The following is a 20,378-nucleotide window of genomic DNA, read 5'->3' as shown; positions in this document are numbered from 1 at the left end:
AGTTTTCTTTAAGGTATGCATAGTTTAAAACATACAGGATATCCGTTCTAATGAGAGCCCAATAGTTAATTTCTAGAACTTTTTTAAATGGAGTATATATCTTATTAAAAATGGTCTAAATGAAATAAATAACCATATTTTAAGTAACTTTACTCATGTAAAGGTTTCGGATAAATTAGGAATTTTAAATTTTTACATAGATCCTCTACCCTTTTAATCATATTTAACAAATATTCTTAAGACACCAATATTTTAAATAAAAAGAGTTGTACTCAAATCAACTAAGTCCACCATCAAAACTAATTAATTTATGAAATTTGATTATTACTCTTCAATAAAAACTTTCGATTTTAGACCACTTTATCGACCGTCTAAATGAAGATATACCAGGGTTTCTCGAGAATGATTGGTTTATGATTATGGAAATGTTTATTTATGTTTAAAATGTTCTATTTATTTATTTAAAAATTGGAGTGTCAAGAGTATTTCTCAAAATATGACTCCTTGGGACCAAAGGACTGCGTAAAATTTAAACTTCATAATTTTTTCAGAAGTATATTTATTGACTGAAATAAAATAAAATATTTTTGATTTCATCAGTTTAATGTTTTGAAAGTTAAACTAAAAACTGAATTTGACAATGAATCTGAGAAATTTTTGTTGAATAATTCTTTGAGGCATTGAAGAAATGATGAAAATTATTCTATAGGCGCATAAACTTTCAATGTCGAATGACTCTGCTTTCAATTCTCATATTTTAAAAAAAGAAACAAGGTTGGTTCCAATAACAATTGTTTTTATATTAATTGCAATTTAACATTTCTCCTTTATTTTAAAGTTGAAACTTTATGGACTTTATGGGCGCTGACAGAAAATTAGACATATATATATATATATATATATATGTCTAATTTTCTGTCATACATACACTATTCAATAATTAAAACTGCTTAAGGCCTACATAAAAGTATGAGTGAATTATATAACTATCAAATTTGAAGCTTAAAAATATTCTACTGAAATACCTATTATCAGATCAAGTTACATGAAATATTTAATGGAAACTTTTAGCGAACAACAATTCTGGTGAACCGGCTGGTCGCGAAAGACAGCTAGTTTAAAATATTTAAATTATCGCTTTGCCTACTCAAGTACAGATTACTTATTTCAAACAATTCTGTTAGAAAGGACTGAAAAATAGCATTTGTTTCTAGCTTTGTAATATGAACTAACAAGGAAGTACAATTTTAAATGCATTATCTGAAAAATAAATATTAACGCCATGATTGTTTTACTGCAGAGTTTAAGATAGCTGCATTTTATCATGTTTTACAGTGACTTTCAGTTTCAAACATAAAGTACTTTTGCAAAAAGAAAAAAAATCGTTAACAACAACTTTGAATGCTCGTAAAATATTTATTTAATAAAATAATTTTCTTTTTGCGATCTATTATTTCGAGATGTATATATGTGAAATGAAAATTAAATATTCCGTGATTCTTTCATTTTGATAACATTTCATTAATTGAGAAATATTTTTTTCCCAAAGCCTAAAGGAAATATATACTTTATTCTTCTAATTGAGATCTTTTAAGAGAGTATAAAGATTTTCTATAAATAATTTAAAAGAAAAAATTGTCTCCGAAACTAGTAAGATAAATTAATTTGAATATTAATGTATTAAACTATTCGCTCAAAACTGATTTGGAAAACAAGAATTTAGTTATGAAATTACGATTACAATTAACAAATTTCAAAAATCTAAAACGATCATTTTTTTTTTTTTTATTGAATGTGAAATTTAGAACGAAACTTGTAAAATACTGTTTCAGCAATACCTGTAACATAAATATTATCAGAGCTATACAGACAATAAAAAGAAAAAAATCGTGAAAGCAAACCAAAAGAACATAGAATAGACAAAAGAAAAATATTTTATTATGTGTCACTATTTCTTAAAAATATTTTATTGTGTGTCACTATTTTTCAAAAATATTTTATTGTGTGTCACAGATTTTGCACAATTTCTTTATTATGTGCAAAGTGCTACCATGTGTGTATGCGTACACTTTATTTGAAAGAAAGCATCGCACCTAATTCAAAATGTACGATATTTTAATGGAAATTTATGAAGCATTTGTTGATGTATCGTAAATGTAAAAGAATAAAAAAAAAAGATTTTTTTTTTTTTTTTTTACAATGGGAGACAAAAAAATGCTTATTTTTATGATTTCTTCACTTCAAATATGTACTAGAGAACTGATTTTTGCTATCTTATCTTAAAGAAACTGACAAATCCACTGGTCAAACAACTTTTATCATTTTCAAAACAATAAACCAAAGTTATATTAGTGTCAACTATGAGATATTTTTACCTCCTAAAAAGTTATTGCTTCTGAATATGCTAAGTGATATGCATTTTGAAGGACAAACGCGTGAGTGAGTTCGTATTCTATTAAAAGTGATGAGCGAATACGTGATACATATCACGTAACTCACAGATGAAAAGAAGAAAGTTATGAAAAATGCATAAGAAAAACAGAAATCTTCTAATTTGTAATTCTTGAGAAACTCTTTCTATTTATTTTCTGTTTTTGAATTGAGCTTTAAGGATACGATTGAGATTTGAACCAAAGTTTCTCAATTTTCGATATACTACTCTGAAAATTTCATATTTTTATTATTTCATTCTTATATGGTAAATAAAATCAATCAGCAATTTTAAATTATTTTGGTACGAATAAAACATAGAAATTATGGGAAATTATTATAAAACTTCAACTTGTTACAGGTACATTAAAATATACGATAAAATTATTTTTTCCAGAATTTTTTTTCAATAGATATTTTAGATTACAAACTATTTTGAGTTTTAAGTCAATGAATTATAATTTCTAATGCAAATCTAGAATTATTTACCACTTAAAATTTGCTAAAATCATTTCTGTAATAATGAATGCGCTCTCAATACAGTGCATATGAAAATGAATGCTTGTTGTATTTTATATAAATCTACAGTTCCTCCGTAATCGCCAAATTTGGTGTATGTGTTCTTCAAGATAAATGAAAACTCACTAAAATCCTTTTTAAATCTAAAAATAAATTAATGAAATAGTTTAAAATTTAAAATCTAAAAATAAATAAAATTTAAATTTAAATCTAAAAAGTGAATTTGAATAAAATAAATCAATTTTAAAAATTGGTATGATTAAAAAAATTTAAATTAAACCTCTTTTAGATGTATTTCATTTATGTTCTTCAAAATTATTATTTCATAAAAATGACTTTTACACTGATTTAAAATTCAACAAATTTCTTTTCTCATGATTTCTGCACAACTATGTACAGAAAAATCTAAAGCATGTGGTACAGAAATCGCTCTTACTTATTGTTCTCGAATGGTAACAGTCAAATGTAAACAACGCATCATACAGACTTTTCAGAATGCTCCATTGAACTTTTTACAACTGCACATAATTTAATGTTTTCTTTAAAAAATAAATGGTGCTGCGAAATCTTATTAACATTTTTCTTCTGTAAGATTTTCGCATCATTAAAAACTCTATTTAGTCAGAGGAGAGAATATGTAAAAAAAATCGATAGAAACAGGCGCCAAAGTTTATTCGAGCACGAAAATAGAGTTAGCAATCGCCAGAAGGATAATCGCAAGGACTTGGTTTTTGCGTACTGAAAATTCAAAAACTCACCTTTTTTTAACTATATCAATTTTTATTCCGGGTATTTTATAATTTTTGATATATTTATAATAGATATATAGACAGATAGATAGATATAATGGTATCTTTTAATTTTAATCCTAATTAATTTCTTACTTTTTAGCTTAGGGGCTACGGTGGCCTGGTGGTAAGGCTTCGCCTTCGGCACCGACATAGGTGACATAGTAGAAAAATTCAGATTTATGCTTATAAATATCATGTGCATGCGAGTATTTAAGTTTTCTTTAAATTTTCTAACTTCTTGTGCATAAAGCACTAAAATTCTTTAAAATATCCAATTTTCTTTAAAAAAATTTTAATTATAAAGTCCAAAATATTTAAATTTTAAAATAAATCTTTCAAATTCAATTTTTTTAAATTACAAAATTTTAATTTTTAAAAAAGGAATTATAAGTAAAAAAACTCAAAATAAAATAAAAATTAAAAATTTCAAAAGTCATGACGTTTATTTACGGCTAGTGACATTCCTCAACGATTGAATCCTTTTTGAAGTCATTAAAATTTAAAAGTAAGAATTGTTTGTATCTTAAAGTCTTTAAAATTTTTTTTGTCTGTTTGTCTTTTTGTAAGTGAAAACGATATCTTAAAAACCGAGTAAGACTTAAATGCTCGGTTTCTCTACAAACATATCAAAATCTTGCCAAAAATCTGTTATCTTGTATGACTGCAAAATATAACAACAAATGGCTTTAGGATTACAAAGAAAATTGTAAAAATTATACTTGTCGAAAAATCTGTCAAAAATTCAACTTTTGCGAAAGGATATTAATCTTATGTTCTTCACGAAAACAACCAGTCTTATTAAATGTACTATTTGCTCTTTTTCTAAATTTGTTGATGATCGTATTTGGACAGAAATCCGTCAGTTTGCCGATCTTTCTGCAATTAGAGGCATAAGGTAAGCTCATGATCTAACCTGTTTCGATTTCATAAAAATAGAAGTGAGATTGAAAATACTGAACAAAATATTGTGACAATATATCATTTTCGAATAAAATATAACATCTTAATTAAAAAAGAAAATACAAATCGGTATCTGAAAAGAATAGTTCGAAAACTCGCTGATAAAGCATTCTTCTTTATTTCTGCCTACAACCGTTTATTAAATTCTAAAGAGCAACCTCTTTATCTCCAATCGTCCAAAAGAAGTTGGTGCAGGTTTCTGAAACGAAAATTATTAGTATACATGTGTATTATTTATAAACGAAGAGTATTAGCGTATAACACAAAAATGGACCAAGGTTGATAAATGAAATTTGATATCTGATCTTGGAATAAGAATTGTAGGCTAGTACTGAATTTTGACTTCAGTTCTTTAAGAAGTAAACATTCTAACAGGGTACTCAGTTCTTTTAATTGTACTGGAAAATGAAATATAAAATGTCGAGTATTTACTCGTATGTTTTAAAAAGGATGTTTTTACGCTAGCTGGGCAGTAAAACTAAATTGCTAAGCACCAATATTTGATGCTATTTTAGTTCAAATAATAGTAAATAATAATACTGCAATTTAGTACTATAATATATATATGTTAGGGTGTCCCAAATGTTTCTTTCTCATCGCTTTACGAATGGCTTTATCTGGCTCTGTTTGTGCAAATATGTAGGTTTGTCTATTAGCCGTCTATCTCATTGGTTTCAGTCGTTTCAGGGCTTCAATTGTCGTAAAGCCGGGACTACACCCAAAAAAAAGTTTTTCTGTCTATTTGGTGGGTTTGGAATGGCGTAATGTTCTACGAGCTCCTTCCACAAGGTGAAACACTAAATTCTACGAAATACCGCCATCAACTGGATCAATTGAAAGCTGCCATAACAAAAACAATGGCCAGAATTAATAAAATCGATTAGGCGTTGTTTTTCATCATGACAACGCAAGACCACATATTGCATTAGCCTTAACAGAGAAGCTCTTACAGTTTGATTGGGGTGTTTTATCGTATCCTGCATTCTCTCCAGACCTCGCTCCATTTGATTATTATTTATTTCTGTCCTTCAAAAATTATCTTCTCGATAAGCGCTTTAAATCCATCGGCGAGATAAAAGAGCACCTCGAGGATTATTTCTTGTCCAAAACAAAACAATTTTGGAATCAAGACACAATGAGGCTTCCTGAGAGATGGAAGAAGGTAATAGAGCAAAAGAATTCTTATATAACAAAATAAATAATATCTTGAACAGTAAATATTGTGTATTCATTTCTTATTAGAAATAGGAAAGCAACTTATGGGACACCCTAATACTTTGCAGTGCTTTCGTCAATATTTTGAAAATGACTGTTTTTGCTACATTCTGTTAGCATGGCATTAATCATGGCAAAGATAAAATATTATTACCAGATGCCACTAAGTACTGTTGTGAATAAAAATGTTGGTGACAACCTAGCTCAGACTGTATCCAAATATTGAAGACAAATCTTGACGCATTAGCACTAGTTCCAAGCACTGGTCATCACTGAAAGGGGAAATATGATGCCAGTTGTCACAAGACTTAGAATAGTAAGATTATCGTCTGAGTTCTTGTCAAGAACAACAAAATCATGCAGTAAGCCAAAAACATGGTGAAAGTCGGTCATCCTGGATCTCTAAAAAAAGGAAAGGAACGTATTTTAAGAAAGCAATAAAAAAAGAATTTTAATGGCGTTTTGTCTTATAAGGATTACATTTTGCAAAAAATTGTCCCAAAAATTTAGCTTTGATTATCAATTTCAACATTATGGCTAAATCGATCCTTAGAAATAAGATGTAGTCACCAAAATAAGATGTGTTTGACGATATATCGCCAAATGAACCCTTTTGGCAATCTTGTGGCTTTTCAAGATGACATACTCATGGCGCGATTTTCAATGATTGGCATTATTTTAACGTGATTGGTGATGAACTGCATTCTTTTCTTAAGACTTTCCAAAAAAGTTGAGAGAAGCATGCTCCTGCAAATGTATTTAGGTTTTTTGTTTACGTCACCTTGCGTGTGGACAAGTCAACTCAAAAACATAAGTTAAATAGGAGGGAAAATGCCATGCAACGGTGTCGGCTTATATCAGAAACACGATAGATGTTAAATTTTGATTGAAATTCATCCATGTCACGATTACATCAATATGTCCAAACTTGTCAAAGCATTTTACTGATATAAACAATTTTATAAGCTAGTTTTTGGACATTTGAACACTTTTCTGCACAAAATTTTCAATTATTTGATGCAAATTCAAATAACATAATTCGCTAATAACATATAGAATTATAAGCTTTGTTTGGTAATTTATTAAGTATCCAGAAAACATTAACTCTAAGGGAAAATTATAATACACAGTAATTCACTCATTCTAAAAATCTCAGCACTGAATGATAAGAAACAAGTTTAAAGCTCCTGGCGGAAGGATAAATCTCAAGGATCGAAGTGACATTTTTATTTTTGTCAAGGAATTGACGATAATCCACAGCTAATGAGTTCTCCTCTTCAAATATAAGAAAATATCTCAGAAAATTCAGTTTTCGATTCCTTTAAAAAATCGAAATTTTGATGAATTTTTCACGTTTTGAATCTCTTCATATCTGAAAACGCAATTATGGAATTGTCTCTTCGTTTTTTCAATTCATTTATCAATGCACATAGTAATTCAAAAACGCCACAAACTAAATTGATGTACATTTATCTTTTGCTTTTGAAGTGTAGACGTACATATTTACATTCAGTTGATTTCGTATCCTTAAATTTGCATTTCTGAAATAATTATTTGCATCTACACTTGTGATTAGTCTTTCTAAATTTAAAAAGAAGCGTATGTCTTCAAATTTTGTAGACAGAAATGGGAAACTTTATATCGGCATTGATAAATATAAGGGAAATATTCTACTGATTGATACTTTTATACTATGAGGATCGAATGAAAATCTAATTTTTTTTTTTTTTTAAATTTCTGCTATCAACCTCCTTAGAAGTCGAATTGTTTTCACACAAATATCTACTGTATTTTATGAAACTTTATATTTTGAAATATATATTTAATAGCGCCAAGAAAATAAATGCATGTTCTTATTTTTGGGACACCCTATATATACATTGTTATTCACATTCAACCTTAAGAAAGAAGAATTAAGGTTCTTCCTTCCACTTTCTTGTATACTTCACTATATAGCGTACATTGAAATTCTTTGCATCAATTGAAATATTATGTCATTGGAACTTTATGTCCATTTTTAACGGTTAAGAAAGTGGTTATGAGGCAACGGAATAAAGAAAATGGAGTATAAATTTTGGACTTATTCCTTTTGTGAGATTGCATTCAAATTTTAATGGTCGGTGTCTACTGTAATCGTCGTCTGCTGCTTACTTTCTTAACCGGTAAAAAGGGAGGTAATATTCCAATGAGATAATATTTCAAATGATATAAAGAATTAAAATTCATATTGTTTGAGAAATTAAATACACTTCTGAAAGAAATGTAAAGCCTGAAGTTTTTTATATGCTTTCCTTGTCTTATCAGTTCATAAAATACCATCATTTTATGTAAAAAAAAAAAAAAAAAAAAAAAAAAAAAAAAAAAAACTTCTTGATGTCGAAAGCTGATCGAATTATAAGTCATGGATTTCTTTTTCCCTTTTAAAAAAATAAATCAATCAAGGACTACTTTAATCAAGTTCTGCTTTTAACTGGAGTATGGAAAAAATACTGAATGTAAGAGAAAGGCTTTGATTTTTGTGCTTTCAAAATTCTTGCTTTTATTCCTGTTTTTTTTTCAAATACAAAATGTATCTATAAACTTACACAGCTCCGACCTTTTTTTCTCGATTCTATAATGAAGCAAAATTTTACACTCGTGCTGCCATCTATCGGTAGTTACTCTATATTAAAACAAGCAGAAATATAATTATGAAACTCTTCTCTAAACTCATTTTATATGTAAAGCAAAAAAAAAAAAAAAAAAAAAAAAAAAGAAGGAAAGGAAAAAAAAAAAAAAGGAAAGAAAAGAAAGAAATAAAAAAGTGTTTTATTACTGATTGACTGAATAAATTACAAGTGTTTTCAGAAAATTTAAATGAAACCTTTATTTTTGTTTTCTCTCCAAAGAAATAAATTAAGAAATAACATGGGAATTTGTATTGCCCTTAGTTTTTAAGACATGAAAATGAATCACCCAGTAAAATAATTTAAACATTTTTTTTTTTTTGAATTTTGAAATTAAGTGGATGTTTACTTTTTAAGAAATGTCAGAAATATATTAGATATTATATATTTTATATGTTAACGTAATAATCATTTTATTAATGCGTTTTTATTTTTCAGTGCAAACTATTCGGTTGTAATAGTTGATTGGGAGAATTTTTTTTTTTCAAATAAGAGATAAAAATTAAAAACTAATGTATATTCCAACTAATTCTGATCAGCTTAAACATATTACATCGTTGATAAATAAGCCATTTAGAATACTAGAAATATTGTTAAAACAAGGCTGAACAAATAGTTATTTTCATTTCTTTCCTTTTTTGTGAATAATCTGCTTAAGCAAAAGAGAGAGAGGGAGAGGATCTTTCTCTTAATGACACCACTGAGATATTTTGCCTTTAATTAAAGACTGATAATTTCTTTTATTACATTTATTTTCTGTAATCACCAGATTATTTTAACTTTCAGATTATCAATATTGTTAAAATAAAATAGATATTGAAAAATATCATTAAAATATTATTCTAATTTTGTGCTTCTAAGATAAAGTTTATACACCGATTTATCTTACGAGTCGCTACTTTACAGAAAATAGTTTATGGCAATTATGAAACATATATTAAAAATTTGTTAACTGACAAACAGAAATCATTTGGTATTTATTTATTGAATGAATGGTTTTTTTTTTGAAGATGTTAGAGATACTTGTGCTGCCATCTTTTAGTCAATAGTTTAAGCAATGTCTGTTCAGACCTTCAAGCCACAGATGACGCTTATACATTGTGCTCTGATGCCTTTCAGTAAAAATTTAAATTTTGCTTTAAAAATAATTTTTTAAGAATAATTTAATTGTTGGTTAACAAAAAATAAAAATTAAAGACTTTTGATTAGGTGAAAGCAAATTTTAATAAATAAATTGTAGCCATGAGGTTATTGGTTTTTTTAATTCATTTTAATTAAATGTGAGCTTTAAAAATGTTCTTAACTATATTTTAATTATTATTCATATTTATCAGAGCATAAAAAGAACGTAAAGAGCAAAGATTTCAGACTTTAATATCATTAAAATTTTTTTAAGCAGCAGCGTTTAAAAAAAATTAAAGCGTGAAGTTAAAACACAAACACATATAGAAATATTATTTTTAACATTATATCCGTTAAAATTTTATAGTTATATTATCTTTTAATAAATTCTTACTGGGCATTAATTTTTTTCTTCGATTCTTGTTTATTTTCGCTAAAATGTTATTTATTTTCAATAAATGTTTGTTGTAAAAAAAGTTTAATAATGCTTCTTCTGATATCTTTGGTTTCATTTAGTAACATTATAGTAAAATGAAAAAATCTATTAGAAAATGAATTCCTTTTTAACTTGAAATTTAGTCACTTTACAGCAATTTTATTATGCAATTGGTTTTTATTTGAATTCCTTAAGCGACAATTTTTGCAGATGTATGCAACAAAATAATATGTAAAGTGCATCTACAAAAGAATTTCTACTTCTGAAATCTTAAAAGACAAAATATATTCTAGCCATTACATAACCGATTACGCTAAAAATGGCACAAAGCAAAGCAAATTTTATATAAAAAAAATTTAATGTTCGTTCGTTGTTTGAACTTTATACAATTCCACACTCCTTGACGGAATGGACGAAAAATGTTACTATTGTTCCTTAGCCTGTAGGACGATGAACCGCCTCAATAAAAATTATTATTTCACTCTAAAGGGATTAAAACGGGGAAAGAAAGATTTTCCGTTTCTCTGTCGTAATTTTGGGACATATTGTTGTACAAATATTAATTACACCATCTTAAAATCTAAAAAAATAACTTTTTTGACAAAATTTTATTTTTTATAATTAACTCTCTAATTTTCATCAAATTATCAAAATTAATTTCAAGAAAATTTATAGCTATCCGATTTTTCCGCTGAAATGCAAATTTATATAACATGGGCCAAACGGTAAAACAGGCGTGTCATTTTTCCAATATTTTTAATATTAATTACTTCTCATTAGATTTGAGAACTCTGAAACATTTTAATAGGTCCGAATATAAAATTTTTAAATTTGCACTGCATAGTGCTATGATTATTTCGTTTTTGCTTTGTCTAGAACAAATAAACTCAAATACAATGGCTGGCAGTAAACATAACAAAATTAATTACCCATTCTATAGGAAAGGCCTTGAAGACAAGTAACCAAAAGTGAAAAAGGTGTGTACGAATGCTTTGATTAAAAGTTAACATTCGGCCATTTGACTAGAGATAATACGTTTAGGGCAGAAAATACATGAAATAAATAAAAGGGACTGGTGTAAAAGTTTGTTGAATATAAAATAAAAACTGAATAGAAGATGAAATTTAAATCATAAAATGAAATCTGAATCAAATTTAAATGATAATTCACAAATGTTCAGAAAAACATTTAAAGAAATTAAAGACACCCTGATAATACTATAATTTATTTCACTTCATCTACATAGTCAATATAATTTGGGGAATCAAAGAATCAGCTGCCCAGCTTCCACTGACCCAATTTTGTTAATCTCTGTTACACATAAAACTCATGACTCCTAGAAATGTAATCAATTGTCCCATTTTCAAAAGAAATTTTACAAACACTATTTCAGTATACATTATCTACAAAAAAAAAAAAAAAAGATAACAACAATATATATCCCAGTCCCTGTTACAGAATGGATTTCGCCAATTTTATTTCATTTAAAAGCTCATGACGTTTATATGTGATATTCACCTGCTACCTCCATTTTCTAGAGGAAGTGCAAAATGAAACTTCTATTAAATGAGACTTACATACTGTTCATAAAATTTAGCATTAGGGTAACTGGGTAACTACAGCACTGTATAGATGATTTTTGATTACTTTTCTTTTAACGGATATTGTATTAAAAAAGCAGAAAGAAATAGAAACGAAACGGCGCTAAAAATACATTAGGTTTATTTCACATAAAATAAAAAAATACAGTGACACAAATGAGAAATGAAATTTTAATTAATTGAAAAGTCAAATATTTATTTCTGTATTTAATTACATGGAGTTAAACAAAATATCCAAATAATTGTTTGCCTTTTTTTAAATTTTATTTTCTTAAATTCGTCAATGTTGTATGCATGGAAATAACAGCAAGAGTTTGCTATCATTTCGAAATACATAACAAAAAAAATTTATTAAATTCTTTTTATCTTCCTTAAATGCAAGTAATTATGCTTTCATATTTAAAATTGTCCTTCCATGATGAAGTTTTCAAGGATCCGAGAAAACTAGAACTAAGAAATTGCTTCTAATCAAAACCGTCCTGTCTCCATAACTCATCCTTTCTCGTAACGCTTCCTCCTCAACATCATAATCAAAACTTGAGCTTAATATTATCCAAAGAGTTTTTTTAAAAAACTCAAATTTTTAAATATTATTTCAAGAAACGTCGATCTTCTTTATTTTTCGAGATTTCCTGAAATAGTTATAGATGCTGTATAAAATAAATGCAACACCATTTACGGCACCTATTATTTGGAAAGCTGCAGGAGCGCCGTACCCACTCATGAGAAGTCCCCCGGCAAAACTACCAAGGGCTCGACCTGGAAAAATCACAATTAATTAATGAAATGTTTTCAACATGATATTTATGAAGCAATTAATTGGGAAAATGATGCAGTTTTAAAATGTGTATGTTAAAAACTACAAATATCGTAATGCTTTATTTTCACCATTTTATATTATTACTTTTTCGTATACGTAGACCTCTCCGAGTTCGAAAAACACATTTTTAGAAAATGTCTGTTTTGTCTGTCTGTGACAAAAATAACTCAAAAACGTTTTGAGACAGATGGTTAAAATTTGGCATACGATCGGTACAACAAATTTGCAGATTTCTGTCGAATTTTGAGTAAAATCTGTTCAGAGGAAGTCAATCTGTCCGGCTTTTCGAATATAAGTAAACATGATGATTATAAAACGAAGAGAGGTAGACAAATAAAATTCGGCACACAGATTTAACAGTTAAAGTGTAGACAACAGTCAAATTTTGATCCAAATCCATCTACGGATTGATTATCTGTCTGTCTATACTTTTCATAAACATGATAAATAAAAAATGCAATAACTTAAATATATCAAATTAGGAATGCGATGTTGTGACTACAAGTGCAGTTTTGTGTGAAATTTTTGTTACAATCGGTTGAGAAAAATGTGTCTGCACACAAAAATTCTATTTTCATCTGCTACTAACGGCATTCCAGGGATTAATCGCCAAATAATTTACCAAAAATAACGCGATGAATTCAATAAAAATGCTAAATTCTCGCTAAAAGTCACTATTTCGTAATTATTGTTCGTTAATACCATGTGAGGCGGGCTCTGGCATTACAAGTTTATTAGAGATTATGCGAGAAAGTTTTGGAAAGAACACTTTTGATGGTATTATTAAGTTAATAAAAAAAGTCAAAAGTATTATAATTATGTTATAACCATACAATGGTAATCTTTTAAAGATAATAATTATAATATTATACTAGAATTAATAAAAGGATAATAATATTTTTCATGTAAGTTGATATCATATTAATTTAATTGCTTTAGAAATGTTTCGGATAAAAGTTATACTCTCGAATTAATTTTAAAGTGTCGTCTTTTACGACCAGATGGTTTGCCAGTACTATTTAGTGCAAAAATGTAATTAAATCTCCGATGTATGACTTCATGTTCAATATACCGTCAAAAAATAATTTTAAGCATCAAATCATAATAGAAATTAGAACAATGCCAGTGCAATAATTTTATACCTGTTTTATTGTATGTGTATGAAATGATCTGACGGAGACGAATCGAATGGCATCATAGCCTCTAAAAAAGTATTCATGCGGGTAATTATTTTCAAACTTCAGAATATCGCCTTCAGTAATGTAATTACATTTTCTGACTCCGCATGTAAACTGAACAGAAAATAATAAGGGTTTTTCCCCTTTATTTTTGAACAAAATCACGCGATTAAATATTTGACAAAATACCAAAAATTGTTTGAATATTTTTAAAAAATAGCAATCCTTGTCAGATTATTGTTAATAATAATCAGGAATATTTTTGGAAAAAAAAATTCAAAAAAAAATCGCAATTCAAGGAAAAATTGCGCAACAACTAAATTGATATAATTAAAATAATTTTTTCAAATATTTAAAAATAGTGTTAAAAGACATATTTTGTAATAATATTTTCGACGGATTTCGAAGAAAAATGCCAAACTCTCTCTTTTTTGAAATTATAATTAAACTCAAATAATTGTCTCAATGTAAATCCTCATCCTCCAAGGAATTCTGTATTAACATACAGTCTTCTTAATTATTAGCAGAGATAGAGATTTATTTTTGGTAACTTTATTACACTGATTTTATTTATTCTCTTTGCTATCAGTTCAAAGGACTACAATGTAATGACAATGCTCTTCTCTATTATCAATAGTAAAATGATATTTAAAACATCTCGTACAAAACATTTTTTTATTTTTAAACAGATTTAGAATTTGCTAGTCTACCTGTAATTTACTTTTAATATTTGCTCTAAAATGACATAGCAGTGATAACGGCCTGAAAAATGGCAGTTAATGCCGTCACATCATAGCATGAGTGTAAATCCATTAACTAAAATTTTGGAAGGTTTTGTTGTCAAATATACTTTAAAATATGCTTAAAAATAGATAAAAGTCAGAAAAAAAGTTGCAGGAAATGAAATTGAGGCTAAGTATTGAAAAATAAAGTTAAAAAAAATCAAAGTATAAGTATTAAAAAATAAAGTAGAAGTTTTAAATTAGAATTAGAATTTGCTATCTACCTGTAATTTACTTTTAATATTAGCTCTAAAATGACATAGCAGTGATAATGGCCTGAAAAATTGCAGTTAATGCCGTCACATCATAGCATGAGTGTAAATCCATTAACTAAAATTTTGGAAGGTTTTGTTGTCAAATATACTTTAAAATATGCTTAAAAATAGATAAAAGTCATAAAAAAAGTTGCAGGAAATGAAATTGAGGCTAAGTATTGAAAAATAAAGTTAAAAAAAAATCAAAGTATAAGTATTAAAAAATAAAGTAGAAGTTTTAAATTAGAATTAGAATTTGCTATCTACCTGTAATTTACTTTTAATATTAGCTCTAAAATGACATAGCAGTGATAATGGCCTGAAAAATGGCAGTTAATGCCGTCACATCATAGCATGAGTGTAAATCCATTAACTAAAATTTTGGAAGGTTTTGTTGTCAAATATACTTTAAAATATGCTTAAAAATAGATAAAAGTCAGAAAAAAAGTTGCAGGAAATGAAATTGAGGCTAAGTATTGAAAAATAAAGTTAAAAAAATCAAAGGATAAGTATTAAAAAATAAAGTAGAAGTTTTAAAAACATTATCACAGTTTCAAAAAGAATTGAAAAAAATAAATTTAGTATTATTGGAAAGTATATTATTTTTTTTTGGGGGGGGGGGATTTTAAAGTGATGAAAAATGATTTTTGTTCCGAAACAATAACAATCATTACAATTTTTATCATTTTAGATAAAAATCTAATAAAAATTTCGTCAACTCTTTCTGAATGTGCACTAACCATCCAAGAATTAATATATTAAATTTTGTAGCTCTTAGACATTTTGTAGCTGTACAATAATCCTGTACTATAAAACAAGTTAAATTGAATGATTTTTTTTCACCATGTCGCAACACACATGCGAGAACTTATATATAATTATAAGCAATGTTTTGTTAAAATCATTGAAATATAAAATCTAATATCAAGTCATGTTTCGCTTGAATCTATTTTTACTCTTTTTCAGTGCAATATTGCAGAAAGTGTACATAAATTTCAAATGCCATTTAAAATAACTGAAACCGCTGCTAAATAATATGAAAGATAAATTGTAAAATGTTAAATTGTTGTTGTTGTTGTTGTTGCTAATCTCCATGGTCTGACGTAGTCAGACCAAATCCAAAAATCCGTTGACAAGAAGAAAGTCAAAAACGAGGAAGGGAGAAGAATAAATTTCTCCCCAATGAAATCCTAGACAGTCCAGAATATTTTCAGCAGAGGCCTGATGCTGGCAGCATTTCGGGCAAAGAGGGTAAAACTTTTCACCCTGAGAAAAGAAAAGACATTTAAGGTGGCCACTGGCAAGGCGCGACAGGCAAGTGTTGGTTTTTCTATCACAAGGAAGATTTAAGGACTGCCCCGGCTTATTGGCTCTATACCAATCATGAGTAGGGGGAACCATCCAATTCTTCTTATTTAGGAATTTCGCCTGAGAGAATAGTTCTAAGTGTGTGAGCTCAGCAGAAGAAGAAGTCGCTAGGCTGCTTCCTTTCTTTGCAAGCCTGTCTGCTATTTCGTTACCAAGTAGATCCACGTGAGATGGGATCCACTGGAAATGAATATCATGTTGAAGTGAAATCAGCTTCAACTTCTGAAGAATAGACAAACTTGCTTTATCTCCAACATAGGTCCAATTGTTAAGGTGTTCCATTGAGCTTCAGCTATCAGTAAGAATCCAAAGGTTCTTATAATTATTTTCGTGTAAAATTTTCTTAAGTCCCTCATCGATTGCTAAAAGTTCGCTTCTAAAAATGGAACAGAAGTCTGGATTTCGCTGACATAGAGAAAAACTAGACTGAGGAGTTACAATATAGATGCCACTACCTGCAGAATTGTCGATTTTGCTGCCGTCAGTATACAATTTAATGTCACATTTAGGGATTTCATTAATGACTTCCAAGGCCAATTGTCTGAGGTATTCTGCCACATTTTCCTTTTTATTAATGGGAACAGGGAGGTTGAAATGAAAGTGAACCCTGGTAAGTTCTTCAGAAGGATTCATACAGGAGTGAAGAGAATGTGGCTCTACATTTTTAGGAATTATATACTGAGACAAGACTTGACTAAAGGGACTATTTTTCTTGAGTCTCTGGAGGTTAGTCCAATTTCTTAGGTATTTTGAAGTGTTGTTTTGAATGCCATAACTGCAAAGTTTGTTGAAATATTTGATAAGGTTAGCATGCCTTCTAACATGGAGAAAATGTTAAATTAAAATGTTTTATCATAAAATGCTGAGAAGTTTTTAAAACTTTTATTTTTAAAATCTAACTTGAAATTATTGGAATTTCAAATTCTTTTCTAAAACTAGCCAGCTTCGACGGTCATTTTGTTCACTCAGAAAATTCACTTCTTAAGTTGCGTAACTATTAGAAGGAAATGTATTTTTTAAAAACATTTGTAAAGGATAATTGTAATTTGATGAGGCTGGAAGATATGAATTCAATTAAAACAACTTGAAATATTTTACTGCTCATGCAAATTAAAGTGTAAATATGTTAATTAATGTGATTAATACGCTTTATGTATAATTGTCAGTAATCATACAGAATCATTACTGTATTTAGTAAATATAATGGTTTGATAAATGCTTGAAAATTTATTAAACTAAACGGCGAGTTTATATAATTCCCAACTCTTAATAGCGGATATGATAAAGATTTTGGCCGATTGATTCAGTAGAATACAGCCATCCCAAAATAGCCCTAGTGTTGCTTTAAAACGGGACATTAATATAACTGAACTAAACCAGTCGAACACAGTGCAGTTTTTGCTTTCTCTCATGCGAAGTAATGAGAAAGTATTGCAATCGTCAAAAAATTCGAACTTGAGATTTTGACGAATTTCCAAATTTCAGACCCCGCGAGTTTGAAAAACATATATTTGTAAAATGTCTGTCTGCCTGTCTGTGACAAAGACAACTCAAAAGAGGTTTGAGCTAGACAAATTAAATTTCATAAGTCGTCTTTGCAACAAATTTGTAGATTTCTATCATGTTTTGAGTAAAATCGGTTTAGAGAAAATCTGTCTGTCTGTCTGAATACAGTTTAACACATTAAATACAAAACGAAAAGAGCTTGATAGATAAAATTCTGTATACTGACTTATCATCTATAGTATAAATACCTATTAAAGTCTTAGCCATATCCAATAGGGGGTTCACTGTCTGTTGGTTTGTACTTTCAGAAGCATGTAAACGTAGTAACTAAAAACACAATGACTTAAATATATTAAATTTAGTATGTGATTTTTATGATTACTAATGTAGTTACCTGGTCGAATTGGATAGAATTCGGTTGGACAGAATGCGGATTTTGGTTGCACAAAACGGGTCCAAAACACAAATTCGATTTTCAACTACTTTCTCGCTCGACTGATCTTTCAGTTTAATGCCTGTTTCAAACGTCTGCTATTCTTTCACTTAATAGAGGTTTTGGTGACATGGATAACCCTCTTCCAAGTATTTCTAATAAAGTTTAGCAGCTCTATTAATTAGCTATGCTAAGTTTTCAATTAAGTACAACTGCAAAAAATGTTTAATAAAGCAGCTTGAAACCTTTGTATTGCAGGAGATTGTTTGACTGCCATTTGGTAATAAATAATAAGAACGATTTCGCGTCATGTACGACAGCTTTATATATATTATATACGTAGAGATAGAGTTGAAATTATAATATATTAAAAGCTTTTACATTTGGTTAAAAATCTTATTTCATCCATCTCAATAAAATATTGATTCCAAAACAGCACGCAGCCTTCTTAATATATATAATATATAAATTAGTTTTACTTATTTTTGTAAAGTTCATAATTAAATAGCCATGTGAGAGGAATTCAAAATCTACAATGATTCTCGCTTGGTCATCATGATCTGCCGCATGTCCAATCACTTTTTAAAGTTTTATTTATGAAATAATTTTTTTCTTTAAATTTAAGTATTTCGCGCATAAAAAAAAGTGGCATTTTAAATCAAAATTTTTATATTTACCTAAAGAAAAATGCACCGCGCCAGCCAACATAATCACCGTGCCTTTCAATCCATCCGGCCCGATCGCTGCACAAAAATCCATAGTTCCAATCCAGAGTAAGTGGTAACTAAATATCATGAACAATTCCAAGAAGAAGACAGGCCAGGCAGTCCGAAGGAATGAATATCCAAAGCATTTGAAGAAGTAACCCAATAGAGCTAAAGTGAAGACGTTGGTGTGTCCAATTTTGTCAGTGAGCCATTTGCCTGAGACCAGCACTGGCAGCCCACAGATACCAGAAAAAGTGTCCAAAAGCCCCATCATATAAATCGGTGTCCCGATATCGGATAGAAATAGGTTATGGTAGCTCATCAAAAATCCCCACGTTCCACCAAGGACAAACAGAACGGACACGAAAAAAAGAAAGTCTATATTTCTGAAGAGTTTTATTGCAGCTTTTGACATTTCTTGGTTAGGTTTGCTTTGACTCACATTCAAAGTACAAACTGTTGCAATGGTTAATAAGGCTACAGCTGCATAGAAGTATAGAGAAGATTCATAATTTGCCACTTCTTCAGAAACGGATGCCTGTTGTATAATTAAAGCTACGAGGGATGGACCAGTCAAAGCGCCTATGTTGGACCAAAATATTTGTCTGCCATATTCAGCGTCATAAGCATTCGACATGTAATTCGCCAAAATGTCTAAAAAACGAAACACATTTTCGTCAAAAGTCAGAAACAATATTGCAATCGCTATTAAAAATAATACACGGGTTTTCCTATCTGCATCTGCAGTTTCATACCCATCACAAGCCATTGCACATGTCTTCTGATATACTCTACAGAGAGTCCGAGTGTCATTTGTAAACAAAACAGTTTTAGAGCCTCGCATGCACCAATCAAAATCGTATTCAGAGCCATTACTGAAGCTGGACTCGGATATATTTACAAATTTATCGATTAATTTAAGTTTGTCCAGAGAGGCGTCCTTGCAACATGCTTGGCTGCACATTTCTTCACAAGATATAACTTGTAGGCTAATATCACAAGTTCGATTGATTCCTATTTGATCATAATCTGTTTTTCCACAGTTTACGCTGCTAAATGATTGATTTTCTTCAATTGTTTCGCTTACTTTTGGAATGAAAGTAAAGCTGGATGCTAAAGCCCCTGCTATCAACATTGATAATACAGTCATGCAAATTGGTCTTCTTATTTTATCCGATATTACACCACAAGCAGTGTTGAAAACGAACTGAGAGAGGTTTCCTATTAAGTACATGAAAGATATTTCTTCTAAAGTAAGTCCTCGTTGCTTGAAAAATAAAGTTATGTATGCTGTCATTCCCATAGAGGCTGAAACAAAACATTACATAATTAAAATAAAATAATAAATACAATTATTCAGAAGATGGAATTTAAATAGTAATAAAACATCTAAACTTGACTATTGCTTCCAATAGTGTTATTAAAAGCGTAATACATATCTTAAAATTATCAAGACTAGCCACCTTTGATGACCAGTTTGTTAGCAAGGGATAATATTTTCTTTAGAAGAATTATTAACATGGAAGGCATTGATTTAAAATTTCGACTTGTGACTCGACAAGACTGAAAAATTTGAGTTGAGTCAATCAG

At 28.9% G+C, this 20,378-nt stretch overlaps 1 protein-coding gene across 3 annotated transcripts in view; it reads right to left on the bottom strand.

Moving 5' to 3' along the window:
- Positions 1-11,952: 11,952 nt before the first annotated feature.
- The window catches only part of LOC129988017 (major facilitator superfamily domain-containing protein 6-like), a 147,737-nt gene continuing 139,311 nt past the window's right edge, over positions 11,953-20,378 (bottom strand). For all 3 annotated transcript variants that reach the window (XM_056096092.1, XM_056096093.1, XM_056096094.1), the window contains 2 exons: positions 18,759-20,096; positions 11,953-12,499 (listed from right to left, as the gene is read on the bottom strand). In XM_056096092.1, the coding sequence (XP_055952067.1) occupies positions 12,336-12,499; positions 18,759-20,096 (1,502 nt within the window). In that variant the 3' untranslated portion in view covers positions 11,953-12,335. The remainder of the gene's footprint in view (positions 12,500-18,758; positions 20,097-20,378) is intronic.

This window comes from Argiope bruennichi, chromosome 10 (genome assembly GCF_947563725.1).
Source record: "Argiope bruennichi chromosome 10, qqArgBrue1.1, whole genome shotgun sequence".
Taxonomy (NCBI): Eukaryota; Metazoa; Arthropoda; class Arachnida; order Araneae; family Araneidae; genus Argiope; species Argiope bruennichi.
This window is presented reverse-complemented; position numbering and strand designations above follow the sequence as displayed.